At 52.8% G+C, this 27,138-nt stretch overlaps 3 protein-coding genes across 9 annotated transcripts; all 3 read left to right on the top strand.

Moving 5' to 3' along the window:
- The first annotated feature begins 2,644 nt into the window (after nt 1–2,644).
- Notum (notum, palmitoleoyl-protein carboxylesterase) lies at nt 2,645–9,611 on the top strand. 2 transcript variants are annotated; one of them, XM_027425373.2, is made up of 12 exons: nt 2,646–2,763; nt 3,209–3,585; nt 4,658–4,710; nt 4,794–4,889; nt 5,178–5,238; nt 5,671–5,729; nt 5,984–6,086; nt 6,786–6,977; nt 7,080–7,180; nt 7,744–7,891; nt 8,565–8,612; nt 8,845–9,611. In XM_027425373.2, exons 1-12 carry the CDS (start codon nt 2,686–2,688, stop codon nt 9,149–9,151), a joined length of 1,623 nt encoding a protein of 540 aa, XP_027281174.2. In that variant the 5' UTR covers nt 2,646–2,685; the 3' UTR covers nt 9,152–9,611. The 2 variants fall into 2 exon arrangements, with proteins under 2 accessions (XP_027281177.2, XP_027281174.2); XM_027425376.2 differs by lacking the exons at nt 5,178–5,238; nt 5,671–5,729 and having other exon boundaries at nt 2,645–2,763.
- A 5,682-nt stretch (nt 9,612–15,293) lies between these two features.
- On the top strand, nt 15,294–16,899 carry Myadml2 (myeloid associated differentiation marker like 2). 2 transcript variants are annotated; one of them, XM_035447345.1, is made up of 2 exons: nt 15,294–15,661; nt 16,890–16,899. In XM_035447345.1, the coding sequence occupies exons 1-2, from the start codon at nt 15,294–15,296 to the stop codon at nt 16,897–16,899; spliced, it is 378 nt and encodes a 125-aa protein (XP_035303236.1). The 2 variants fall into 2 exon arrangements, with proteins under 2 accessions (XP_035303236.1, XP_035303235.1); XM_035447344.1 differs by lacking the exon at nt 16,890–16,899 and having other exon boundaries at nt 15,294–16,217.
- A 3,228-nt stretch (nt 16,900–20,127) lies between these two features.
- Pycr1 (pyrroline-5-carboxylate reductase 1) lies at nt 20,128–24,896 on the top strand. 5 transcript variants are annotated; one of them, XM_027425378.2, is made up of 8 exons: nt 20,128–20,258; nt 20,662–20,790; nt 20,931–21,030; nt 21,660–21,839; nt 22,076–22,297; nt 22,423–22,515; nt 22,680–22,843; nt 23,698–24,896. In XM_027425378.2, the coding sequence occupies exons 3-8, from the start codon at nt 20,983–20,985 to the stop codon at nt 23,858–23,860; spliced, it is 870 nt and encodes a 289-aa protein (XP_027281179.2). In that variant the 5' UTR covers nt 20,128–20,258; nt 20,662–20,790; nt 20,931–20,982; the 3' UTR covers nt 23,861–24,896. The 5 variants fall into 5 exon arrangements, with proteins under 5 accessions (XP_027281179.2, XP_027281181.1, XP_035303428.1 ...); XM_027425380.2 differs by having other exon boundaries at nt 20,131–20,258; nt 20,960–21,030; XM_035447537.1 differs by lacking the exon at nt 20,128–20,258 and adding an exon at nt 20,308–20,462.
- Nucleotides 24,897–27,138: the final 2,242 nt, after the last annotated feature.

Genomic DNA, 27,138 nt, shown 5'->3' with positions numbered 1-27,138 from the left:
CAGAGTTCTTAAGGGGAATTTTGGTTGGAACCCCTTTTTGTTTCTGCTACTAGTGTTAAATAAGCCAAACACAAACTCATTATGGTTCGATGTGCAGGCTAAATCACGATACAGCAAAGGCCAGAGAATAGAATATGCATGTCCTTGGCTTGTCCTGGAATTTCTCTGGCAATCATAACCAGCACCCTGCTGAGCACTTTCATGCATGGGCTCCTGTAATCCCACAACAACCCTCCAACAGAGGTACGGTCACTGCTTCACTTTAAAGAATAGGAAACGGAGGCACAGAGAGAGGTCACGGGCCTTGCCCAAAATCTTCCCACCAGGAAATGGCTGGGGACCAGGACAGTGTGCAGTCTAGGCCTGTGCAGCCATGCCCAGTGAAGCCTAGCCTTGTGCAGCCGTGCCATCCAGCTGCAAGTTAGTGTTTCTCTACTGAGACTTAGAATAATGGGCTCCTAGAGTAGAAGTCTTCTAGTGCAGGTTCTTACTCAGTGCTTATTTCTATCCTGAGTCAACCTTGACTGCTGAGAATAAGGGCTGAAAAGAACATCTCAGAACTATGGAACGGTTGCCTACGGCCAGTCACAAGCACAGACTAAGCTGATCCAACAACAGAGAGAAAGCAAATGTGGATTTTTTTTTCTTTCTTTTTCTTGGGGGTGGTGGTGAGACAGGGTTTCTTCCTGTAGCCTTGGCTGTCCTGGAACTACCTCTGTAGATCACTCTGGCCTTGAACTCACAGAGACTGGCCTGCCTAAGCGCTGGGGTTAAAGGTGTACACCACCACCACCTGGCCCTCTTTTTTAACTTATTTTATTATTGTTTGTATGTATATGAGTGTTTTGCCTGCATATATGTCTGCACCATGTGTGTGCCTGGTGCCCAAGGAGACCAAAGGAAGGCTTTTTATACCCTGGAAAGTGTTAGACAGTTGTGAGTCACCATGTGGGTTCTGGAGATTGAACTTGGGTTCTTTGCTAGAGCAGCTAGTGCTCTTACCTGCTGGACCATCTATCTCTTCACCCCAAATGTGAGCTTCTGAATAAACAGAGCTTGGTGCATTTCCCAGCTCCTCTGAACTCCGTTCCCTTCTGGAAACAGAACACACACCTGCACCGGGTGCCTGTGGGTGGAGGACCCCCGCATATATGACCTTCTGGCAGCCTCATTTTGGGTTCTGTGTTTTACCCTTCTCTTTGACTTCTCACTGTAAATCGGGATAAGCTGGCCTGGTGTATATGAACATGTATCGGGAACTACTGTAAACTGGAATAAGCTGGCCTGGTGTATATGAACGTGTATCGGGAACTACTGTAAACTGGGATAAGCTGGCCTGGTGTATATATGAACGTGTATCGGGAACTACTGTAAACTGGGATAAGCTGGCCTGGTGTATATGAACGTGTATCGGGAACTTGCTTCCTGCCGCTCATCACTGGGCCAGGAGAACAGCCGCAGGATTCTTCCTGGCTCCTCCCTAGGATTCCTGCCTAGGAGGTGCAGCAGGTACCCACTAGATGAAGCAGGCTTCCTCCTGTCGTGAATTAGAATGTGGGCAGCAAAAGCCCTGCCCAAGGTTTGGCCCTGGGTCCTGAAAGACAGGTGTGGTTCCTGTTTCTAGAAGAAGGCTCCCAGACTGCAGGCAGAGGGCAAAGAAAAACAAGTGGCTGACTTGTGGTGCACCTAGGGCGAGTGTGTTTTGTGCTTCTAGCCTGACCACTACTACCATCATCACCAGTCCTGCTCCCCCGACCTTGTTTGTTCATTTATTTAACTTTAGAGGTTCACTGTGTAGCCACGGCTGGCCCCAAACTCGCAGCAATCTCCTTGACTTCTGTGCACGCCACAGTTGGCTCCCGAGTTTGGTTTCTGGCAGGAATTTCATTCCCGCCGGTCACCTGAGCCTTGGGATGTGTAGAGGTGGGCACATTAGTTGAGATGACTTGGCGGAGGCAAGGAGGTCTCCAAGCTGGCAATGTCTCTGATCCTCAGCCCTTCTCTCCTCCAGTGGCGTCCGGGAGAGGTTCTTGGGATTCTTCTTCAGGGGTGCAGCAGCAAGTCACTTTACCGGCCCTGTTAAGTCGCAGCACCGCCTCTGAGACGCATGCCTCCTGACTTCTGCTGGCCCCGGCATCGGCACCGGACAGGGAGATTCTCCCGCGGGCTGAGTTCACACGCTCCTTCTTTCCTGCAGGTCGACCCCGAAAGCCGGGCCTTGGGCCCCACCTGTCCGCTCCTCGCACAGGCCCCCCTGCGCCGTTACTACCGGCCCCTCGGCGCGGAGCCCTGTGTCCGCCGCCGCTTTGATCCCGGGGGCCCCGCTGGATAAAAGTCTCGGGCGGCTCTGCGCCAGCGCCAGAAAGGGAGCGCAGCGCAGTCGGGCGCACCAGCAGGACAGCGCAGCTCGAGCAACTGCCGAGGACCTACGGTGAGCGCGGGACTCCGGGAGGTGCGAAGTGTGCGGAGGGGGCCCGAGTGCCAGTCTCCCGCGAATGCACTGGGCTTGGGCGCGGGAGGGGAGGCCCCGGCGGCTCCAGGTGAACGCTCGCACCCCGAGCCTCGGCCCGTCGGGCCCGGCCGCTGCGCAGCGGGCAGGGCGCCCCCGATGCGGAAAGGCCTCTTCCTCTCGGCCCCGGGGCGGCTCAGAGGGCGGGGGTGCCGGCGCCGGGCTGGCCGCGGAGAATGGAGCTGCCCCGGGCCAGCCCGGCCGCGCTGCCCCCCACGGAGCCGGGCCGGGAGCGCCTCCGGCGGCCGCAACGGGTTAGTCCAGGCCCCTCCGTCAGGCTTGTGGTTTGGGAAGAAAAGGCGAAGCCTCCGCCAAGAAAAGAGTGAGCGCGGCCCCCTCCCCCCTGCCGCGCCCGGGCGGCGGCGGCGGCGGCGGCGGCACTTCTAACGCGCGGGCACCCGAGCCGAGCCGCCGCGGCCCCCGCAAACTACGCCCAGCTCGGCCCCGCCCGCTCATTGGCGCGGGCCCGAGCCAGCGCACCCAGACTCTGCGTTGCCCTCGGCCGGCTACGCGCGTCGCCCGAGCCGCGGAGACCGGTGGCGCCTGACTCCAGAGCCTCGACGCCGGCCCGGCCCCGCCGCCCGGGGCAGGAACGACGCGCGGGAGCCGGGGCCGAGGAACCGCGGTGGCCCGCGCGCCCCCCCTCCCCGGCCCGGCGCCCCAAGCCGCCGACGTCTCACGGCCGCCCGCTCTCCGCAGGTGGCCACAGGCCGGAGTGACACTGCCATGGGCGGAGAGGTGCGCGTGCTGCTGCTGCTGCTGCTGGGCCTGCTGCACTGGGTCGGGGGCAGCGAGGGCAGGAAGACCTGGCGGCGCCGTGGCCAGCAGCCGCCCCAGCCGCCGCCTCCGCCGCCGCCCCCGCAGCGGGCTGAGGTGGCGCCGGGCGCCGGGCAGCCGGTGGAGAGCTTCCCGCTGGACTTCACGGCCGTGGAGGGCAACATGGACAGCTTTATGGCGCAAGTCAAGAGCCTGGCGCAGTCCTTGTACCCCTGCTCTGCGCAGCAGCTCAACGAGGACCTGCGCCTGCACCTCCTGCTGAACACGTCGGTGACCTGCAACGACGGCAGCCCCGCCGGGTAAGGCCGGCACGGGCAGGACCCCGGGAGGCCGAAGGCTCCGCTTGGCTGGCCCCGCCGGTGCTCCGCGCCCGGCTCGCCGCCGTCCCATCGCTCGTGCCGCCCGCATCCTCTGCCTCCCTGCGCGCGCACAGACGCGCACACTGCGCCGGAGCCTCCCTGTTTTCGGTGGCAGATCTGGTCCCCAGAGGAAAGGGGTCCAGTCGGGAGTCCAGCGCTGCTGGCCCTAGGGAGGGCCTGGCACGGTGCCTCCCAAAGTGGGGGAGGGAGCAGCTCTTGAAGCCCTGGTCCGAGGCCAGCTCGGGCTCTGACCCCTGGGCCACCATGCACCCGCTTTTGTGCCCAGGTCCTCGGACAGAAAGACCCTGCTGACTCCAGTGGAAAGAGGCGCCACTGAGGGGAAGGAGGTTGCCGTCTCGGGGTTCCCTTGTGCATACCAGATTGGTTCGGGACAGTCAGGAATCTGACCGCGGGAGGGACGGAGGGCCCCAGGTGCAGCGTGCACGCACGCACTCAACTGTGAAGGAGGTAGAGGGCACAGGTGAAGCCGAGAGGCCGGAAGGGACTGCGGGTGCCCACGCGCTCGGTTGGTCCGTGTCAGTCTGTGCCTTGATGGGACGGAAGGCAGGCGGTGACGCCGCCTCAGTGGCTCCCCGCGTCTCGCCGCGCTCACCTACCCCTACCGGTTCCCCGGCATTTCTCACTATTCCAATGCCACCGCGTCCCCGGGAGCGCCTCTCCTCCACTGCCATCCGCGCCAGGGTTAACACGGGCGTCGTGCGGGGCGGGCTGTGGGAATTTTCCACGGACCTCTCGGACCTCCTTCCCCCTCCTCGCTATCGCCACCTCCGGGGAATCATCCCGTTCCACTAGCCTATGCGCTGGGTTTGCGACTGGCCGCGGGCGCCCCCGTGCGGCTGCCGTGAGCTCCAGGCAACAGGTGGAATGACCCTTTCGGTACCGGCGTCGGAAAGTGCTGAGGATTGGGGTTGGGGTGGAGGGTAGCGTGCGTGCGCACGGCGCTGGCTCAGGTATCCCCACTGACTGCCTACTCTGTGCGCCTTCCCTGCAGCTACTACTTGAAGGAATCCAAGGGCAGTCGGCGGTGGTTACTCTTTCTGGAAGGTAGGTTCTAAGGGGGCCCTCTGAGGTGTGGTGCAGGAGCGTTCCTCTGGACGCGGAACCGAGCCCAGTGCCCGTGCCCGCAGGCGGCTGGTATTGCTTCAACCGAGAGAACTGCGACTCCAGATACAGCACCATGCGGCGTCTCATGAGCTCCAAAGACTGGCCACACACACGCACAGGTCAGCAGCACGAAATAGGCTGGCCAGTCTGGGGGAAGTGGCGGAATAGTCAGACTCGTCCTTTAGGAAGGACCCCCATGCACCCTGGAACCCCATCCCAGGCCCGGGGTCCTAAAATTATGGTGAGCTCATGCTCCCTGCTTGGGTGACTAAGTCCGTCCATCTGTCTCCTCACCCGACTCCCTGTCCGGTCCAGCTTCTCAGTTTAGGCCTGGCCCACCCACTTCCCTGGCTGAGGTCATCAGGACCTCAGCCCATCCCTGCTTTTCCCTTCCTCTGTTTCCCCAGGTACTGGGATTCTATCCTCCCAGCCAGAGGAGAACCCTCACTGGTGGAATGCCAATATGGTGTAAGAGGGCATGGATTTCCCCTGGTGGGAGTTCCTTCCTGGGAGTCTTTCCTGGACTGGTCGGTCCTTCCTATGGAGTCCTGTCCTGTAGGATCCTCCTCAGAGCATAGGGTTCATTCTTGGGGCTGGCCTTTGCAGGGGTCATATTTGGGGTGGTGTCTAATGGAGGTCCTGGTTCTTCCTGGGGGTGATGGTCCTTTTGGAGGGACTTCTTGGGGAGGTCTTTCCCTAAAGGTCCTGTTTTCGGAGCCAGCCTTTTAGTGTTCCTTCCTGGGATGACGATTCTTCCAGGGAGTCCCTTTCATGGGAGGGCCTTCCTGGGGAGGGGTCCTTCCTGAGGGGCTTGTTCTGGGCAGCATTTTTCTTGGGAGTCTTTCACAGTAGCTTTGGGCAACAGAGGGCCATGGCGGGCTCACCCGATCCCTGTTACAGCTTCATCCCCTACTGCTCCAGTGACGTTTGGAGTGGGGCTTCACCGAAGCCTGAGAAGAGTGAGTCCCTGGGCAGGGTGGTAAAGCTTCTGGGGGAAATGCAGACACTCTTGACCTGTTTGTAGCATGCCTCAGGATTCCTGCTTGTCTGTGGCTCTCCTGGCCCCTGAAGGACCCCCTAGCAGGGCCTCAAGCCCTTGGCCCTCCCTCCTCAGTCTACCCCACCCCTGGAAAGAGCCCAGGCCCCTCTTCTTGCCTCCTGGAGTAGGAGACCTTGTCCTGTGTCCAATCTCACCTACCCTTTTTCCTTACAGATGAGTATGCCTTCATGGGCTCCCTCATCATCCAGGAGGTAGTGCGTGAGCTCCTGGGCCAGGGGCTGAGCGGGGCAAAGGTGCTGCTGTTGGCTGGGAGCAGGTAAGCAGAGTGCACCCGAGGGAGAAGACTTTGTTTGGAGGGAGCAAGGGGCTGTGTGGCAGCTTTGGAACAGGGTAGAGTGGAGTATGGGGGAAAGACACTGGAAGGGAACTGCCCCTGTCCTCACAGAGCCTTGCTGGCTCTAGATCAGCCTCACTTGGAGCACCTTAGAGGTCTGGCTTCAGAGCCTTTGAGCTGGAAACTGTTTAGAGAACGCTTCTGGACCCCCAAGGGTGTTGGGCTGCAGCCACCTAGATAGTAGGTTAGTGGTCCGTTGTGTTCTGATGTCTCTTCTTGAGGACCCAGTGTCAGGGTAGGTTGGGACAACGCCCCCTGCTGGTCAGTGACTGTATCCCATTAGTAACACAGGTTGTATGCCTGGACTGGAGGGCCAGGCCTGATCAATGGGAGTTTATCTCTTTCCTCAGATAAGGAAACTGAAAGGGGAAAGGAGTGTGAGCTCTGAGTCCTGCCAACCTTAGCTGAGGGCCAGTGCTTAGAACTTACCAGCCCTCTGTCTCCAGACCTTGAGGGAGAGAGGGCCCTGTGTCTTGCCCATGGACAAGCAGCATGCTACAGTCAGAATGCAGTGTTGAGAGGCAGTCCTTCCTCAGGACTAGGGCTGGGGCTAAGCCAGCTCTGGGTGGACAGCAAGCACCTCTCTCCAGCCACTTGGCCTCATGTCTGGCCTTCCCTCAGCGCTGGGGGCACCGGGGTGCTGCTGAATGTAGACCGTGTGGCTGAGCTGTTGGAGGAGTTGGGCTACCCATCCATCCAGGTGCGGGGCCTGGCTGATTCAGGCTGGTTCCTGGACAACAAGCAGTATCGCCGATCGGACTGCATTGATACTATCAACTGTGCACCCACAGAGGCCATCCGCCGTGGCATCAGGTGCCCTGGGGGGGCAACCCCCATGCCAAAACCCTGTCTAGTACAAAGGGCCTGGGTTGGGGTACCCTAGTGTCACAACCTAACCTGAGATTGTGGCTTCAGGTACTGGAACGGGATGGTCCCAGAGCGCTGTCAGCGCCAGTTCAAGGAAGGCGAGGAGTGGAATTGCTTCTTCGGCTACAAAGTATACCCGACTCTGCGCTGTGAGTGGCCGGCTCAGTGAGGCACTTGGGAAGTGGTGGGATATCCTGAAATGAAAGGGGTTAGACCACAGACCTTGTGCTGTTCCACAGAAGTGGCCATGCCTGTACCAGGATGAACAGTCATTCCTACTTACCTGGGACTGCCATGAGTTTTATCACCAAAAATGTTGGTCCCAAGCAAACTAGCACTGTTTGCAGTGGCATCAGAGCCAAATTTGCATGCTTCCTTTCTGTATTTTGAGGCCACCAAAATAGTTCTCCCAGCCCCACTTTCCATAGAATAGTGAGGTCCCATGCCAAGGGACAGGATCGCCAAGTGTCTAAGTCAGAGAGACCCTGAGAGCCAGAGCATAGTAAAAGTGGGTTTTCAAGAGTCCTTTGAGAGAGAGTGGGCAGTGTAGCATGCTTACCCAGCATGTTCAGGGCTTGGGGTTCTTCTCCATAACAAAGGAAGGAAGACACAGGAACTTGGACTGTGTGGAACACAGCCGGTCTGTGAGCCTGCTAAGAGCAGGGCCACAGCAGAGGCAGGCTGGCCAAGCTGAGGTACATCCTCCTCCCAGGTCCAGTGTTCGTGGTACAGTGGCTTTTTGATGAGGCCCAGCTGACCGTGGATAACGTGCACCTCACTGGGCAGCCGGTTCAGGAAGGCCAGTGGCTGTACATCCAGAATCTGGGCCGAGAACTGCGTGGCACACTCAAGGATGTTCAGTGAGTGTGTGCAAGGGAATTGGGCTGGGTGGCTCATGCAGTCCCTCCAAGACATTTGACTTAAAAAAAAAAATACAGATCTTGAGGATGGGCGTGATGGTGGTACTTAGGAGACAAGAGGCAGGTGAATAATGTCTTGAGTTCAAGGCCTGCCCAGTCACATAAGAAGATCCTGACTAAATAAATAAAATAGAAGGCTCAGCCTGGGATCCCAGATCATCAGGCGTAGTACTTGTTTAGTGTGTGCAAAGCCCTGGGTTTTATCCCCAGCACCACACACAGCAGCCTGGTGTGACCCCAGGATCTGAGAGATAGAAAGAAGAAGATAAGAAATCAAGGTCATCCTTGACTGCATAGCCAGTTTGAGGCTAGCCTGGACTACATGAGACCCAGCCTCAAAAAAAAAAAAAAAAAGAAAGAAAGAAAGAAAGAAAGACAACAGATTCATGTGTCCAAGACAGTCTCCTACCACTGTCTAGCAGACTCTGACTGGGTGAGGTGTATGTGAAGCAAGTTTTGGAGGCCCAAAGGGCAAGGGTCAGCGTGTAGTGTGTGGGTATTGGAGCCAAGGCCAAGACAGAAGAGTGGGTAGTCAGACTCAGCAAATGGAGGAAGAGTTGGTCATCTGGCAAAGGATAGACTGTGGGACTCAGGCTGATTGTCTCTCTACCAGGGCCAGCTTCGCCCCCGCCTGCCTCTCACATGAGATCATCATCCGGAGGTCAGTGTGGTGTCCATCCGTCCGTCCGTCCACCCCCCCACCCTGTCCTTGGTGGCTTGCATGTGTAGTATTAATTCCATATGCCCATAGGTCCCTCCTAAAACAGTAGGTGTCTTCCCAGGAGCCCCTTCTGGGCCCTCCAAAGGCACTACACTAGTGTGGCTGGGTTGAAATGCAGCTCCAAACAATGACAGTGATGGCCTCAATGACCCCATCTGGGTTCTTTCTACAGCTATTGGACAGATGTCCAGGTGAAGGGGACTTCACTGCCCCGGGCACTGCACTGCTGGGACCGAAGCTTCCATGACAGCCACAAGGCCAGCAAAACCCCCATGAAGGGCTGCCCTTTCCACCTGGTAGACAGTTGCCCCTGGCCTCACTGCAATCCCTCATGCCCTACCATCCGGGACCAGTTCACGGGGCAGGAGATGAATGTTGCACAGTTCCTTATGCACTTGGGCTTTGATGTGCAGACAGTGGCCCAGCAGCAGGGGATGGAGCCCAGCAAGCTGCTAGGGATGTTGAGTGGTGGCAGCTAGGCTGCCTGGAAGTGGTGCAAGCACAGAGGGGCTGGCCCACGGGCTGTCCCAGGGTCACTCACCTCTGCTTCCAGGCCCTCTGCCCCTCCAGGGCCCACCTGGGTGTGGACGCCTGACTGCCTGTATTCTCTCACTGCCTTCAGGGGGCCTGGCCAAAGGAGCCATCTGCTCTGAGCCCTGCCACAACCTGGGGACCCTTCCCACCCCACATCTGCTTCCCTAGCCCTCAGCCCAGTTTGGGGAGGGAGCCAGGGTGAAGCAAGCACTGGATTCCTGAGCGCACCAGCTCAGACAGTCCCTCCTAGCCCCCAACTGATCATGCTCTTTTGTATTATTTTATAAAGTGAATTTTTTATTACTTTAATTTTTAAAAAAATGGAAATTAAGAAATATATGATGGATGATATTATTTTGTAACATATTTTTTCTTAATAATTAAATAAAAAATAACAGAAGCTCACCCTGAGACTTGTTTATCTAAAGAGCCATTCTACTCATTTTGAATGTGTTAAAAGTGTACACTGTTCTTTGAGAAGACCTGAGTTAGGTTCCTACCACCCACGCTGGATGGCTCACAAATCCCTGTAACTTCAAGTTCAGGGGATCCAATACTTTCTTCTGGTCTCTGCAGGCACCCATACCCATGTGTACACACTCACATAGAGATACAGTACATATCTAGGCAGTGGAGGCACACGCCTTTAATCCCAGCACTTGGGAGGCAGACGCAGGTGGATCTCTGTGAGTTCGAAGCTAGCCCGGTCTACAAGTCGGGTTCAAGGACTGTTACACAGAGAAACCCTGTCTCAAAAACAAACAAACAAAAAGACTGGAGAGTTGGCTCAGCAGTTAAGAGCACTGGCTGTTCCTCCAGAGGACCAGCGTTGGGTTCCCTGCACCCACATGGCAGCTCACAACCGTCTGCTACTCCAGTTCTAACCCTGATGCCCTCTTCTCACTTCCAAGGTGGCTGCATGCATGTGGTACACATGAAATGTGGAGGCTATTGTCAGTTGTCAACCTGACTACATCTGGAATTAACTAAAACTCAACTGGCTGGGTACGCACGTGAGGTTTTTTTTTTTTTTTTTTTTTTTTTTCGAGACAGGGTTTCTCTGTGGCTTTGGAGGCTGTCCTGGAACTAGCTCTTGTAGACCAGGCTGGCCTCGAACTCACAGAGATCCACCTGCCTCTGCCTCCCAAGTGCTGGGATTAAAGGCGTGTGCCACCAACACCCGGTGAATTTTTTTCATAATTAAATCATTGTTAAGTGGGAAGACCCACTTTTAATCCAGATCTTTTGATGTGGGAACAGCCGCCTTTAATGTGGGCCACACCTTCTGGTAGCATCCTACATAAGGGACATGGAGGAAGGAAATTCACTCACTTTGCCTGTTTACCCTCACTGGCAACCAGGCTTAGAGATTATTTCTTCAGGATTCTGGTGTATACTGAAAACCAGCTGGGACAGCCAGCCTGGATTCTTAGACTTTCCATTGGTAGACAGCCATGGTTGGGCTAGCTGGATCCCAGTTTATAAGCCACTCTAATAAATTCCGTGTATATATGTGTATGTGTGTGTGTAATTTAAAAAATAATTTTAAAAAGGCCTGAATACCTAGGTGGACACTGCATATATAACACATAGTGTGTTTAGAAATCTCAGCCGGGCGTTGGTGGCGCACGCCTTTAATCCCAGCACTCGGGAGGCAGAGGCAGGTGGATCTCTGTGAGTTCAAGACCAGCCTGGTCTACAAGAGCTAGTTCCAGGACAGCCTCCAAAGCCACAGAGAAACCCTGTCTCGAAAAAAAAAAGGGGGGGAGGGGCTGGGGTGCCGGGTGATGGTGGTGCACCTTTAAGCCCAGCAGAAGCAGGCCAATCTTTGTGAGTTCGAGACCAGCTGCATCTACAGAGCGAGTTCCAGGACCAGCTCCAAAGCAATACAGAGAAGCCCTATCTACAAAAACGGATGGAAGGAAGGAAGGAAGGAAGGGAGGGAGGGAGGGAGAAAGATCTCGTGACCAAAAAAAAACAACAAAAAAACAAAACAACAAAAGAAAACTGACATGCCTTTAATCCCAGCACTCGGGAGGCAGAGGCAGGTGTGAATTCGAGACCAGCCTGGTCTACAGAGCAAGTTCCAGGACAGCCTCCAAAGCAATACAGAGAAACCCTGTCTTGGAAAAAAAAAAAAAAAAAAAAGTAAGAAATCTCATGAAAAAAAGTATCTTAGATCTGGTGAGCAATGTGTCTCCATTCTCAGAGAACACTGTCTATGAGAAGGGTTCATGATGCTAAGAATCCTGGGAAGACTGTTGGGTGACAGGTGGACACATACACAGGATACCCCATCCGCCCTTACGGCCGACCTCCTCCTGATCCAGATACTCAGTCACATATGATGCTCCCTCCTTAGTCTTCCTGCTAGAAGCTTCTAGTTTGGTATCAAATCTTGGGGAAATAGCCCCATGGCACACACTGAAGGACACTCCTTCAAACCCTTGGCTTGGACAACACCAATGTCACTGTAACAAGTCCCCAGACCTTAGCAGGCCCCCAGATCTTTGTACAACTGATTCCACGATGGAAGTGCCATCCATGCTGTAAGATTCAGCATGTAGACAGCACCACCTGCCAAAAATGAAAACAAAAACCCGATCCATCAAAGTCCATAGTTCTCTTAAGTGTAGTAACCTTGCTTTTTGGCTTCTGTAACTCCAATTCTTGTTAACTGTTCTTGTTAACTGAAGTATGTCAACCCAGAACATGGTTTTTGTGCTTAAAATCTCACCCTGAGAAAGACTTTGGGCTACACTGGGATCCTGAACACCCAGTGTAGTTGCTGTCCAGCTAATAAAGACTTCCTGTTGGCTTAAACACATGTCTGAGCAGTCTCCTCTGGTGAATACCCCACAACAGACACAAAGCACAAAATAAGGAAGTGTCCCGATCCAGGATAAAACACAAGGAACCACTACAGTCACGTGCAATGCCTCATTCCTGATCGGATCTGGGCAGACATGCTTCAAGAGCTACACGGTGGGTCTTGAGAACAAGTGAGGAACTCAGGTACCAATGTGTTTCAAGTGATTGTCCTGAACCGTTTTTTTGTTTTTAATAAGTTTACCTATTTGTATTTTATATGTATGGGTGTTTTGTCTACAGTTATATCTGTGCATCACATGTGTGCCTGGTGCCAGCAGAGGCTAATCCCTAGGACTGAATTTACAGACAGTTGTGAGCAGCCATGTGGCTACTAGGAATCAAACCCCCATCTAATGTAAGAAGCAAGTGGTGTTCATATATATACATATATACATATAAATTATTTGACTTCATTTTATGTGCATTGGTTCAAAGGTGTCAGATCTCTTGGAACTGGAGTTACAGACAGTTGTGAGCAGCCACGTAGGTTCTGGGAATCTAACCCAGGTCCTCTGGAAGAGAAGCCAGTGCTCCTAAGCCTTGAGCCATCTCTCCAGCCCTGCAAATGGTATTCTTAGCTGTTATCTCTCCAACCCTCTGTCCAGAAATTTTTGAGTGGGTTCTCTAGGGGCATAGCTCAGGAGATGCCTGTGGGCATATTAGCAGAATTAATTAATTATGAAAGCGAGCCACCAAGTATTAACAATTATTCTGCAGACTGTTGAGTTTAGTGAGAAAGCATTTGTCTGGTATCACCGAGGCCCAGCCTTCAATAGACTCAATCTTGATTGTAGGTGAAAGGAACACAGATGCTGGTTGCTCTTTCTTTGACTCTTCTGTAGATTTGATATTTTCCACTTGTAAGTCGAAGAGATCTCTACGAAGATCTCTCAGCAGATATTACCATGATCGACTCTAAGTAAAAAGGCTGGATTTTCCTTCTCTTTTCCTCTGCTGACTGGACTTGAACAGGCACCACTTCTGTAGCTGTAAATTTAAATTTAAAAAGAGGGAGTGGTTAAGAGCACTGGCTGCTCTTTCAGAGGATCTGAATCTGGGTCCTAGAACCCACATGGCAGCTCACAACCCTGGTCCAAATATATACAGGCAGGCAAAAAACTCATAGACATAAAACAAAAATAAATAAATCTTAAAACAAAAATAAATGTGTGGTATATCCCTTTATTTCCAGCACTGCAGAGGCATACCAAATCTCTGTAGGTTCAAGGCCAGACTGGTCTCCATAGTAAGCTACAGGACAGCCAGAGCTACCTAGAGAGACTCTGTTTCAAAGAAACCAAGAAGTAGAGGAAGAAGAGGAAGAGGAAGAAGAAAATTTGTTGAAGTTGTCCAATGTCTGGCTTCAGAGATGGTTTGGTGCTTAAGAACTTGTTGCTAAGCTAAATCAAGAGTTAGGAACTGTTCATACAAATAAAAGTTTTTGAAGTGAAAAAAAAAAAAAAGAACACTTGTTGCACTGGGCGGTGGTGGCGCACCGCCCAGCCCTCTGGAGGCAGAGGCAGGTGGATCTCTGTGAGTTCAAGGCCAGCCTGGTCTACAGAGTGAGTGCCAGGATAGGCTCCAAAGCTACACAGAGAAACCCTGTCTCGAAAAACCAAAACAAACAAACAAACAAAACACTTGTTGCTTTTGCAGATGATCTCTGGGTTCCAGGGTCCCAGCACACACATGTTAGGCAGTTTACAACAACCCATAGCTCCAGTTCTAGGGGAATCCAAGGCCTTCTCACTTCCACGGGGACTAGTCATGCACATGGTACACATCATACATGTAGGCAAAACACTTATACACATGATACAAATAAATAAATATTAGAAAGAGAAGTTCCGGGCTGGACAGATGGATCAATGGTTAAGGGCATTTGCTGCTCTTGCAGAGGACATAGGTTCAGTTCCCAGTATCCACAAGGTGGCTTATAACCATCCATAAACTCACAAAAGGTGCACACACATGCATGCATGCATACATACATACATACATACACACACACACACACACATACATACATACAGGCAAAACACTCATACACATAAAACAAAATAAAATAGGGTTGGAGAGATGCCTCAGTGATTAAGAGCACTGGCTGCTCTTGGAGGACCCAGGTTTAATTCCCAGCAACCACATGGCAGCTCACAACTGTCCATAACTGCAGCTCCAGGGGATCCAGCACTCTTACACAGACATACATGCAGGCAAAACACCAATGCACTTAAATTAAAATAAATAAATGACTAAAAAATAAAGATAAACCAGGCAGTGGTGGCGCATGCCTTTAGTCCTAGCACTCGGGAGGCAGAGGCAGGTGGATCTCTGTGAGTTCGAGGCCAGCCTGGTCTACAGAGTAGGTTCCAGGACAGACACAGAGAAACCGTGTCTCGAAAGACTGAAAATAAATGAATAAATAATGAAGATAAGTAAGTCTGATTTTTAAAAAATTTAATTAAAAAGTCCAAGGCCATCCTCAACGGTTCAGTGAGTTTGAGGTTAGTCTGGACTGCATGAGACTCTGTCTCCAAAATAAATAAACAAACAACAAAGGCAGAGTTGTGTGGTTTTTCTTCTTTGGAGCCCCTCCTACTCACAGTTCTCACTTTTTTCTTAATAAATCTAATTTTGGTCTGCTAAAAAAAAAAAAAAAAAAAAAAAAAAAAAAAGAAGGAAAGAAAAGGAGAGATGAGCTGAGCCAGGCCAGGTGACACAGGACTATAATACGAAAGAATTACTCCTATGCCTTCTAGAGCCTCCTGCTGTTTCTTCACCTATCTGTACCCTTTCCCTAGCATACCCGACCCAGAGGTTGCTTGAAGCCTCAGCTGTGGTCCCCGGAGGAGAAAGCCCCTCCCCCACACTTTACTGACCCGGACTGACAGAAGCAGGAGGTGGGTGTCCAGCATCCGTAGACTAACTGACAGGGGAATCTTTGTGGGATGCAGGGGTCAGATGTCCCTCCAGCCTGGGAACCAGCGTGCAGGCTGCTATTCCGGGGCTCTGATCAGGCTATTTATTTATAGCCCTGGGGGGGGAGGGCTCCCAACGCAGGCAGCAGAGAGGCTGCTCTGCTGCAATGTCACTGTTAACACTGCCGCTGCAGACTGCCAGCACCTGCCGCTGCCGCAGAAGACAGAGGTCTCTCAGCCGGCCGGACCCCAGGGCAGCAGGGCACTGTGTGAGGCTGGGAGGCGGGCAGAGAACCAGATGGGCAGCACCATGGAGCCCCCAGGGGGGGGCTACCTGCACCTGGGCGCTGTGACCTCTCCTGTAGGTACCGCGCGGGTGTTGCAGCTGGCCTTCGGCTGTACCACCTTCAGTTTGGTTGCTCACCGAGGTGGTTTTGGTGGTGTCCAGGGCACTTTCTGCATGGCTGCTTGGGGCTTCTGTTTTGCCCTCTCTGTCCTGGTGGTAGCCTGTGAGTTCACGAGGCTCCACGGCTGCCTGCGCCTTTCTTGGGGCAACTTCACAGCAGCCTTTGCCATGCTGGCAACCCTGCTGTGTGCCACAGCCGCCGTCATCTACCCTCTGTACTTTACCCGGCTGGAGTGTCCCCCAGAGCCTGCCGGGTGCATGGCCAGAAACTTCCGCCTGGCAGCCAGCGTCTTCGCAGGACTCCTCTTCCTGGCCTACGCGGCCGAAGTGGCCCTGACTCGGGCACGGCCTGGTCAGGTAGCCAGCTACATGGCTACGGTGTCTGGGCTCCTCAAGATCGTCCAAGCCTTTGTGGCCTGTATCATCTTTGGGGCCCTTGTCCATGACAGCCGCTACGGGCGCTACATGGCCACACAGTGGTGCGTGGCCGTCTACAGCCTGTGCTTCATGGCCACGGTGGCTGTGGTGGCCCTGAGCGTGATGGGACACACAGGGGGCTTGGGATGCCCATTTGACCGCCTAGTGGTAGTGTACACCTTCCTGGCTGTGCTCCTGTACCTCAGTGCCGCAGTCATCTGGCCGGTCTTCTGCTTTGACCCTAAGTACGGAGAGCCAGGACGGCCCCCTGACTGCCTCCGAGGCAGCTGTCCCTGGGACAGCCAGTTGGTGGTGGCTATTTTCACCTACGTCAACCTGCTCCTTTACATCGTCGACCTCGCCTACTCCCAGAGGATCCGTTTCGTGCCTGCCTTGTAGCCTGACCCGTCCTCTCCTCTCTCTGGCTGAGAGCACCTGAAGCTGACAAGGTGAACTAAGACACGGGGAAGCAAGAGGGAGATTGGGGGCTCCGGCAAGTCCGCGCATGACATCTGTCAGCACTCACCAGGAGAGGGAAAGAGAAAGGATGGAGGGGCAGGAGGCCCTGAGCAGAGAAGAAGGTGGCTTATGGGCTCTCCTTCCTGTCTGTCTCCATTTCTTCGTCTGTTTCTGTTTCCTGGCCATCCGTAAGCTTGGTGCTAGTCACTGTACCAAATGGAAACTTTTTGGAGCAATTGCTACTGTAATTCATTTTGCAGATGGTAACAGTGAAGCTAGGTGAACGTCAGAGGTGTGCCAGTAAGTGTCTTGAGAGATAGCATTTAGCTGGGGTAATATCAGTTAGAAATCAGACAGTTTCCCGAGGATGAAATGGGTGAAAAACAAGCCAAGAACACCAGGGTCAGGCCACTGGGAGGAATGCTGGAGCTGGACCCTCCTGTTTGTCTCAAGGGGAGGGGTTTCTAGAACCCTAGGAGGAGGTCTCTTTGGGATGGCTGTGATCGTTTGTAGAGAAACCTGGCAGCTGGGATGGACCTCACCTGTGCCCAGGAGTATCCCAGCGGCCTTGCCTTTAGAAACAGAGAAACGACTACTGTGCTGAGGTTCTTGGGTGGCCTGATGTCAAAGGTCAACACCAGAATCACTGTAAAAACAGGATGGTCTCTTGAGAGCGAAGGAGCTTCTGCCCAGACACCCAGGACAAACTGTGACATAGACATTCCTGCATTGCCTACCTACCATGGGTTCCGGCAGGCTGGGTGGATTGGCAACATTGACTTACCATGAAGAGCCATCTTGGGGCAGCCACTGGGTCATGGATTCTGGTCACTGGGCTTCCACTCAAGCATCTTGTTAGCCAGTTGCTCCTGAATACCAGGAATTGCTGGCATCATCTCCCAGCTTTACTTCTACAAGAGCCCAGACTGGACTGCCCCTGGGAAGCCCTTGAGCCCATTAACTGACTGTCCCCCAGGTCCTCCAGCAGGGAATAAAAGGTGAATTCTCACTTACTCCTGGCCTGCTACCTTTGATGAATACCCAGACAAGTTCACTTGTCATCTCTGTTTAGGGGCTGTGGTAGATTGCACCACTTAAGTTACATGCTTGTGTCATGCTCTGAGAAGAGGTCTAAACCAGGTCATTGTGAGGGAGGGTGTGGCCTTAGGAGTACCCTGGATCCTGGGATAAAGGCCAGGCTTGGCCTTGTCTGGGCCTTCTGAAAAGGGGGCAGGTCAGGATTTCACAGAAGGCCAGGTGCAAAGAAGGAAGGTCATTCTCTTTGTTCCTAGAGGCAGCCAAAGCCTCATACTGAGGTCTTCAGGGCCCAGATCACAGGGAAGAGGGGCCCGTGGAACCAAGAGCACTTAGACTCTGGGCTGTGAGCCAGGCCATGTGTGGGTACTGTGTGGCCCTTGCTGGCTAGCTGGAGAAGGAACACTTGGGTGAGTCAAAAACTGAATTGGGACCTATGTCTTTCATTTGAATGGGTAGGATAGCTAGCTTCTGGGTCTGCAGGTACCCTCAACAATGTAAGTTTTGGGCATCAGAAGGCCACAGCATCAGGAACGAAGCAGAAAGAAGAATATGTCGATCTGCCTGCCTCTGCCTCCCGAGTGCTGGGATTAAAGGCATGTGCTACCACAGCCCGGCTCTTTTCTTTTTTTTTAAATTTTATTTATTTATTATGTATACAACATTCTGCTTCCATGTATATCTGCACACCAGAAGAGGGCACCAGATCTCATAATGGATGGTTGTGAGCCACCATGTGGTTGCTGGGATTGAACTCAGGACCTCTGGAAAAGCAGTCAATGGTCTTAACCTCTGAGCCATCTCTCCAGCCTCCATTTTTTTTTTTTTTGACTCTTTTCTTTTTCATGTATCAGTACTACATGTATGGTATGTGTGAGATGGGGACACCACAGTGCACGTGTGGAGGTTAAAAGAAAACTCTGTGGACTTAGTTCTTCTATTTTACACGTGTTCAGGAGAGCCAACTCAGGTGGTCAAGTTGTTCGGGTTTGGAAGCAAGCTCATTCCCCCACTGAGCCATAACAAGTATCTCTCTTTTGTTTTTTTTTCTTTTTCCCCCTTGGTTTTTTGTTGTTGTTGTTGTTTTGTTTTGTTTGTTTTTTTTTTCCTTTGTTTTTCGAGACAGGGTTTCTCTGTGTAGCTTTGGAGCCTGTCCTGGCACTTGCTCTGGAGACCAGGCTGGCCTCGAACTCACAGAGATCCGCCTGCCTCTGCCTTTGGAGTGCTGGGATTAAAGGCGTGTGCCACCAACGCCCGGCTTCTTTTTCCCCCTCTTAAGACAGGGTTTCAAAATGTAGTCCAAGCTGGCCTCTCACTGGACATCCTCTTGCAGCAGTTTCCCTAGTGCTGGGATTACAGGTATGTGATGCCTCATCAAGTCTGGCTGGGTCTTCTTTTAGGGGGATTTCCCTTTCATTTTTTAAATTGCTTTTGAATTTAGTAAATTATGTTTTTTTTTTCTTTTTTAAAAAAGATTGATTTATTATGTACAGTGTTCTGCCCGCATGTCTGCCTTCAGGCCAGAAGAGGGCACCAGATCTCATTACAGATGGTTGTGAGCCACCTTTTGGTTGCTGGGAATTGAACTCAGGACCTCTGGAAGAGCAGCCAGTGCTCTTAACCTCTGAGCCATCTCTCCAGCTCCCCCTCCTCTTTCATTCTTTTATTAGCCACAATCCTGAAACATGGCATCTGTCTCTAAGTCCCCAGTGTTCTTGTTGTTGAGTGACCTGTTCCCGGCATCACATCCAACCTAAATTTCATGTGTCCTGAGGGAAGGCAGAGGAGAAGAGGACTAAGACTCGAAGAAAATGGGAGAAAGGTTTCTGGAGCTCCCTAGACTACAGGAGTGTCTTTCTTTGGTTTTAGGGGTGTTTCTTATTATCATTTAGAGGAAAGTACCCCTTTAATTTTTTTAGTTTGTTTTTATGTGCATAACTATTTTGCACCCATGTATATACACCCCTGCACACCTGGTGACCTAGGAGTTCAGAGGAAACCTCGGATCACCTAGAAAAGGAGTTCTGGGTAGTGTAAGTTACCGTACAGACGCTGGGAACAGAATCCAGGTCCTCCGGAAGAGCAACAAATGCTCTTTGGCACTGAGCCATGTCTCCAGCCCTGGAAAGTATCTGATATATGGAGCCGAGTTCGGAGAACTGAACTTCTAGGCTTTGTGCATAAGCTTGAGCTGTCAACTTGGCACAGGTGTTCCAGCCTTTTTCTTAAAGGTTGAGTACCAAACTGGCCACCCAGACAATTCCATGGAGTAGTCTCACAGTTCGGGTGGTGGTCAAGGAGAAGGGACGGAAATCCAAACCTTGCAGGTTCGAAGCTTCCTAATGATTTTGAAATTAGTTTCTAAAGCAGTTTGTCTTTATCTAAGGCAACAACCACGACAGGAAAAAAATTAAGCAAGCAACCTCTGCGGGGGCTGGCGGGTGGGCGCAGGACTCACTCGTACTTTGGTAGAGTCTGGGGGACCCCAGACTGCTCTGCACCTTTTAGATCATCGGATGGGTCTTGAGGACCTATGGGGGTGGCTGATGCCCAGAGCAAATTATCTCCATAACCGGTGGTTAGGAAGCTGGGTCTCTGTAGGATGGAGGGAGTTCGGGAAGTAACAGGCCTGAGGCTGCAGAAGGCACCTAGCTTTCAAAGGAACACCTGCAACGAGACTACAGATACAGGAAGGGAGCCGTGGTTTTGGGGGTACTGATCTGTATTCGCTACTACCACCCACTTCAAGAAGGGAGCAGGGAGGCGTGTCTGTCCTCGTCCTGTGGATGATGCAATGCTCAAGGCTCCAGTTGCAGCCCTGGGTTGGCTAGCTCCCGGAGGCCGCTCCGCGCATTGGCTGAAGTGCAGCGGGGGCGGGACCTGTGGGCGTGGGTGCCGCGTGGCAGATGCAGAGGGCCGGACCCTCGCGCGTGTAGCTGCACACAGGTAGCTGTAGCGGGATCCCGGGCGCCGGGGTTGGGACTCCTGTAATGAAGGCTTCGGGGATGGGACTTCTGGGACCCGCGCTGGAGGCGGACTGAGGACTTGGGTGTTGGGGTACTCTAGATTCCGGGGCCCTTCCCTACAGTCAGTCGCTTCCCTTGCGTCTCCCGGAGCTCTTTTTGGAGCGTTCAGGACCTTCAGCTGCAGGTCAGGCGTCCTTGCTCTGGCAGCAGGTGGTTGTGATACAGAGTGTGGGGAAACCGGGACAACTTCCAGCCCGGCCAGCTGAGGAGCAACCTAGCTATTAGGCAGGCTGGCATTGGCGAGGGGGGAGCACCTGGCTGCCAGGAGCGGCCAAACCTGGTACTGCCCACCCAGCTTCTTGCTTTCCATCCTGTGTGTCCAGGTTGCAGCTGTCCTGCAGAGCCGGAGCCGTCTGCGAAGGCTGTGGGTGCTGGACCTCCAGACATGAGCGTGGGTTTCATCGGGGCAGGGCAGCTGGCTTTTGCCCTAGCCAAGGGCTTCACAGCAGCAGGTAGGTTCCTGTGGGGCCAGGGAGGGTGCTAGCGTGGAGTGTCTGGGTTGGTGGCCTCAGCCCTTTGGGAAATGGCAGCCACCATATGTTTGGGGCTGCTGTCCTAAAGGGGTGAGGAGTGCTTTTCTGCCATCCCCTAGCTTTGAGGGAAGAATTCTGTTTCCTGCAGGTGTTCTGGCAGCTCACAAGATAATGGCCAGCTCCCCGGACATGGACCAAGCCACGGTCTCTGCCCTCCGGGTAGGTGCCACGTTAAAGCAGATAGGAAGTCTGACTGAGGGCCAGGGTGGGAGCGGCTGTACTGTAGCCCCCTATTCCAGTGGGAAAAGCAAACCTGCCATAAGGAAGTCTCCAGATGCTGCCTCCCTGCCCTGTCATGAATACAGCTGGTAGCTGAGGGTGTTAGTCTGGAATGGGATCACCTAGGTGGGGGCCAAAGGATCTCTCCAGAGGGCTGGACAGCACTGGGACCAGACAATGGACCGGGTGTGGGGGGGTGAGTACAGTTTCTGTTTGCTATGGCTCAGTCAGGATTTCAGGCTGAAGATGTGGGGGGTCAGGCTCCCAGGTTGAGACCACCATCCACCTCCAGAAGGCAGGCAGCTGCAGAGACTGCAACCACTATAGCCTCAGGTAGAATGAGCTGGGCTGTGTTTAGAAGGCTGTGGTGTCCTTTTCTGTTTGAAGGGGACACATTCCAGGGCATAGTGCTTTTTCCATTTCTAGGTAAGGACAGCTGAGTCCTTACCTCCCAACCCAGCCTGCACCACAGCCCAGCAGCCTGTGGGCTTCTCTGCACACAAGGCTGTCTCTCAGCTTTGTGGGCAGACAGCCCCTGAGGCAAGCTGAGTCCCCTTGCACTCCTGCAGAGGATAGGGGTGAACCTGACAGCCCACAACAGACAGACAGTGCGCCACAGCGATGTGCTCTTCCTGGCTGTGAAGCCACACATCATCCCCTTCATCCTGGATGAAATTGGTGCTGACATCGAGGACAGGCACATCGTGGTGTCCTGTGCGGCAGGTGTCACCATCAACTCCATTGAAAAGGTGGGTGCCGAGGGCCAGATCAGTAGGGCTTCAGGGAGGGGGTGTGGGGAACATATGGTCAGGAGCTCTGCTCCAGTGTCTGGCTTCTTTACCTGTGTACAGGGTATAGCAGCCCAGCCCACAGCAAGAGCTCGGGAAATGCCTCGCTTTGGGAACCAGGTCCATACTCACTTCCATGCCTAGAGTGAGGACAAACAGCCAAGGCCAGAGTGACAGAGCCGGTTTCTCTCTTTCAGAAGCTGACAGCATTCCAGCCAGCACCCAAAGTCATCCGCTGTATGACCAACACCCCAGTGGTGGTGCGGGAGGGTGTTACTGTGTACGCCACGGGCACTCATGCTCAGGTGGAGGATGGCAGGCTCGTGGAGCAGCTCATGGGCAGTGTGGGCTTCTGCACAGAGGTGGAGGAAGATCTGATCGATGCCGTCACGGGGCTCAGTGGCAGCGGCCCTGCCTATGTGAGGACTGGATGGGTGATGGGTGGAGGTCTCCCAGGGCCTCTGCGCACCTGTTTCTGCTGCACCCTGCTCTGGGTCCCAGAGAGGAGGGTCGGACAGTGGCTAAGGATGCATTCTCCTTACAGGCTTTCACCGCCCTGGACGCTCTCGCTGATGGTGGAGTGAAAATGGGACTTCCAAGACGCCTGGCTGTCCGCCTGGGGGCCCAGGCCCTCCTGGTCAGTGTTTTGAGATACTTGTGGCAGCTGTTCCTTGCTAAACCCAAAACTAGTGCCCTGGGGACACATGAGTGGGTAGTCAGCAGGGGCTTGGGTGGCTGAGGACTCTGTAGAAGCAGGTAGTTAGGTGGCCTACTGCCATCAGCCCCTCTTTCTTCTCATAGGGGGCAGCTAAGATGCTACTAGACTCAGAACAGCATCCAGGCCAGCTCAAGGACAATGTCTGCTCTCCTGGTGGGGCCACCATCCATGCCTTGCATGTGCTGGAGAGTGGGGGCTTTCGCTCCCTGCTTATCAATGCTGTGGAGGCCTCCTGCATCCGTACACGGTAGGTCCTGCTGTTGCCCACTCCCCAGCCACCTACTCCGTACACCAGAATCCAGGCTTCAAAGACTTTGGTGGAGTTACTCACTTAGCAGATACCCTTGAGCCCTGTCCTGGCTCTGAGAAGGATTTTGGAAGTCTCAAGGTTCCTTGGGTCACAGTCCGCAATGCCTCTAGCTCCCTTCCGTTGTTGTGTGTGAAGGGTACCCTCGTGTCTGTAGACAGTATCTGGTCCACTTCACCATCAAGACCAGGGAGCCAGGCTATAAGGGTGGCTGGGCAGTTTAGGGGCCTGGCCCAGCACCTTGTTCGTGACCTTTCCCAGGTTAAGTGAGTTAGCTAAGATGGCAGCATGTTGGCAGCAAGGTAGCCTGGTGAGAGTTCAATGAAACTTGCCTGGGTTCCCTGAGTTGGTGTAAGGCAGAGCCATGGCTGGGAACCACTCTCCCAGGTTCATGACTACAGGGTAAGCCAGCAATCCGTTTCTTGACAGTGCCCACCCTCTAGCACAAAGGCCTAGACAAGGCTGAGTGACAGAGCAAAGCTTGGACATGGGACCTAGCCACTTAGCATGGCCCATGGAAACAGGAGAAGCAAGATCCTGCTGCAAGTTGGGCCGTGAAAAGTTCAGGACTAGGAGTGCTCAAGTCATCTTGATGGTTGGTATTGTAGCCAGGGTGACCCTAAGTCACTCTGAATGGTGTGAGAAGTAGGCATGCAGCAGCTGTAGAGACAGGGGAATTGCAGGTGTGAAGCGATGAGGTGCCAGTATAGCACTACCCATCATACCCATCATAGCCATGGAACTGTGGGTTCTGGGAGGAGAGACTCAGACCCAGTGTCTCATTGCTTTTCCAGGGAGCTGCAGACCATGGCTGATCAGGAAACTGTCTCCCCTGCTGCCATCAAAAAGACTGTCCTGGACAAGGTGAAACTGGATTCCTCTGCTGGGGCCGCTCAGTCTTCTTCTGGCCATATTAAGTCACTGCCCTGCAGCCTGGCCCCAGCAGGCAAGGAGTGACTCCTCTGCCCACAATCCTCCTCCCTCCTGCTCTCTGCTTTATCCCCACCCCCTTTTTCTTTTGTTGTTCTTTGTCTTTTTGTTTGTTTTCTTGAGACAAGGTTTCTCTGTGTGGCCCTTGCTTAGAACTCACTCTGTAAACCAGGCTGGCCTTGAACTCACAGTTTTTGGTGTTTGGTTTTTGTTTTGTTCTGTTTTTGCTGTTGTTGTTTGGTTTGTTTGTTTAAGCAGGGTTTTGCTATATAGTCCAAATTAGCTTTAAACTTGTTTTGTTTTTTGAGACAGTGTTTCTCTGTGTAGCTTTGGAGCCTTTCCTGGAAGTCGCTCTGGAGACCAGGCTGGCCTGGAACTCACAGAGATCCCCCTGCCTCTGCCTCTTGAGTGGTGGGATTAAAGGTGTGTGCCACCACTGCCCTGATAGCTTTGAACTCTTAATCCTCCACTCCAGTTTCTCAAATTCTGGGATTATCCGGGACTATCAACATGCCAACCTCCTTTTTTTCTTTAAGATAGTGGCTTGATTTGCTATCCAGCCGAGACTCAAACTTGAGGGCTCAGGGCATGCTCTCATGTCAGCCCCCTCAGGTGCGCCTGCTGACACAGTTCTTCACCTTCTTCTCTCCGGGTGCTCTAGCTCAAAACCACGCAGAACATACCCATAGCAGGGCCTTGGTCACAGCCAGGTCAGCCGGAGGGCGGGCTGGGAAGGGGAACATTACTTGCAACCGGGGACCTCCACCTCTTCAGCTCCCTGGGGTCTTCACGCTCCCCGGCTCCAAGGTCAGTTGGCTTAGTGTGACCACTTCCTGTGATCCACTCACTTGTGCTTGTCTGTCCTTTCTGTGAGAACTGCCTAGTCCCCGACATCCTATACCTCCTTCTAGAGACTTCATCCTCTATCAAGGATCCCGCTAGGCATTTGGGAAAGGGGCTTCTCAGGTAGCTAATGAAACTTTGGCTCACTGCTGAACTAACTCACCAAATACTGTTACTTCTCTTCCTATCCTTTCAGTTGAATTAAAAATTTTTTTCTAAAGGCTTCCATTTATTATTGGTCACCTGTGGAGAGAGGCTTGCCTGGACAGGGGAGTGTAATGCTGAGAGAGGAGCCAGTAACACAGGTCCCATAAAGCTGGCTATGGTCCTGCTGAAGGTCCTCCATAGAGCAGAGGGCTACAGAGCGTCAGTGCCGCCATCATAACAAACCTGCCTCAAGACTGGCACCATAACAGGGCTTGGCACACTGACTTGGTGAGGGGCACCAACCTCTTCAGTGTCTACCCCTGAAGCTTGCCAACGGGAGATGCTTTGCTGGTGGATCCAGGCTGGGCAAGGCCAAGTTCCTGGTGAGGAGGAACCCTTTGAGAGAAGTTTCAGAATTTTCCAGATGGACAGAATCCAGGTCACACACACACACACACACACACACACACACACACACACACACACACACGTGTACAGATATGAGAAGGATCCTCTGCCTTCTGAATACTGGGATTAGAAGCAAGTGCTATAGCACTTGGAGGCAGAAGCAGGCAGATCACTGTGAGTTCAAGGCTAGACTGTCTACACAGCAAGCTGCTACATAGAGAAACCCTGTCTCAGAAAAAAAAAAAAAAAAAAAAAAAAAAAAAAAAAAAAAAAAAAGCCAGGCAATGGTGGTACACGCCTGTAATCCCAGCACTCTGGAGGCAGAGGCAGGTGGATCTGAGTTTAAGGCCAGCCTGATCTACAGAGTGAGTTCCAGCACAGCCAGGGAAACAGAGAAACCCTGCTTCGAAAAAAATATATTGTTAGTTTTTATGTGTATGAATGTTTGCACATATGTATGTATGTGCACCCCGTGTGTACCTGGGGCCCTTGGAGGCCAGAAAAGGACATTGAATCCCCTGGAACTGGAGTTACAAATAGTTGTGAGCTCCACATAGGTGCTGGGAACTGAGCTCAGGTCTTGTGAAGGATGAATGTTACTGCCATCCACCCCGTCCTCCGGGACTTGTAGAGAGGACTCTCCAGGAGGTAACCCAGGCTTTCTCATATCTGCTGAGTCATCACTAGCCCTAAAATGCTGTTCTTAGCATCAAAGTCTACTAATTTATTTTATTATTTACTTGTTTACTTTTGGTTTTTCAAAACAGGGTTTCTCCGTGTAGCCCTGGCTGTCCCGGAACTTGATTTATAGACCAGATTGGCCTTGAATTCAGAGATCGGCCTGCCTTTACCTCCTGAGTGCTGGGACTAAAGGTGTGTGTCACCAATGCCCAGCTTGGTGATGGCTGGCACCATCACCCAGCCAAAAGTCTACAAATTTAGATTTTTTTTTTTCTTCCAAGCTTTAGAGCCTGTTCTGGAACTTGCTCTGTAGGGCAGGCTGGTCTTGAACTCATAGAGATCCACCTGCCTCTGCCTCCTGAGTGCTGGGACTAAAGGTGTGTGTCACCAATGCCCAGCTAGATGTGTTTCTGTTTTCTTGTTTGTTCACTAATTGAATCATTAATCTTGTATGAAAATACTTAGAATGCCTACCTTCCCTGTAGGCAACACCATATTGGAGTTGTAGCAGCATCAAATTTTTGTTATTGTTGTTTTGTTTTGAAGACAGGGTTTCTCTGTGTAGCTCTGGCTGTCCTGGAACTCATTCTGTAGACCAGCCTGGCCTCCAACTCAGAGATCCACCTGCCTCTGCCTCCAGAGTGCTACTATTAAAGGTGTGCGCCACCACTGCCTGGTGTTGATGCTTTTTTTAATTAGAAGTCACTGAGCAAGCATTGAGACAGGAAGATGAGGTCCCTACTTCAAAAGTTGATATATACATTTTTTCAGGGAGCCTGGGAGTTGACTATGCAGAAGAGTGGGAGCAGAGGTGAGCTGGTGGCTTTCTGTGCAGCAGAGAGCAGGTCAGAGGGAAGGGGTCTTCCAGGGGGCTTCACATCAGGATCACACTCCCCCTTTTCTAGTTTCCCATGAACAGTTTAGAACTGAGGCTGGTTGAGAGGGTTGAAAGACAGACTCCAGCTGTGCCAAAAAAAGAAAAGAAAAGAAAAAAAAAACAGTGCTGGGGACACAGGAGACAGGGGAGGGGGGTGTGCCGGGGGGGGTGTTGAACCACTGTGCAAGAGATGGTTGTGCTGATGTCGTGTGGCAGGTGGTACCCACTCTGCAAAAGAGAGGCTTGTTTGCCAGCCTCTTACAATGAGCCTCCTGAACCTCTATGTTCTTTAAGACTCTGGCTCCTCTCTTCTCCACCACTGTTCCCAGGGACAAGTATCCTGAGCCAG

Source organism: Cricetulus griseus, chromosome 7 (genome assembly GCF_003668045.3).
Source record: "Cricetulus griseus strain 17A/GY chromosome 7, alternate assembly CriGri-PICRH-1.0, whole genome shotgun sequence".
Taxonomy (NCBI): Eukaryota; Metazoa; Chordata; class Mammalia; order Rodentia; family Cricetidae; genus Cricetulus; species Cricetulus griseus.
Note: the sequence above shows the minus strand (reverse complement) of the source record. Positions and strands in the feature narration are given on the sequence as shown.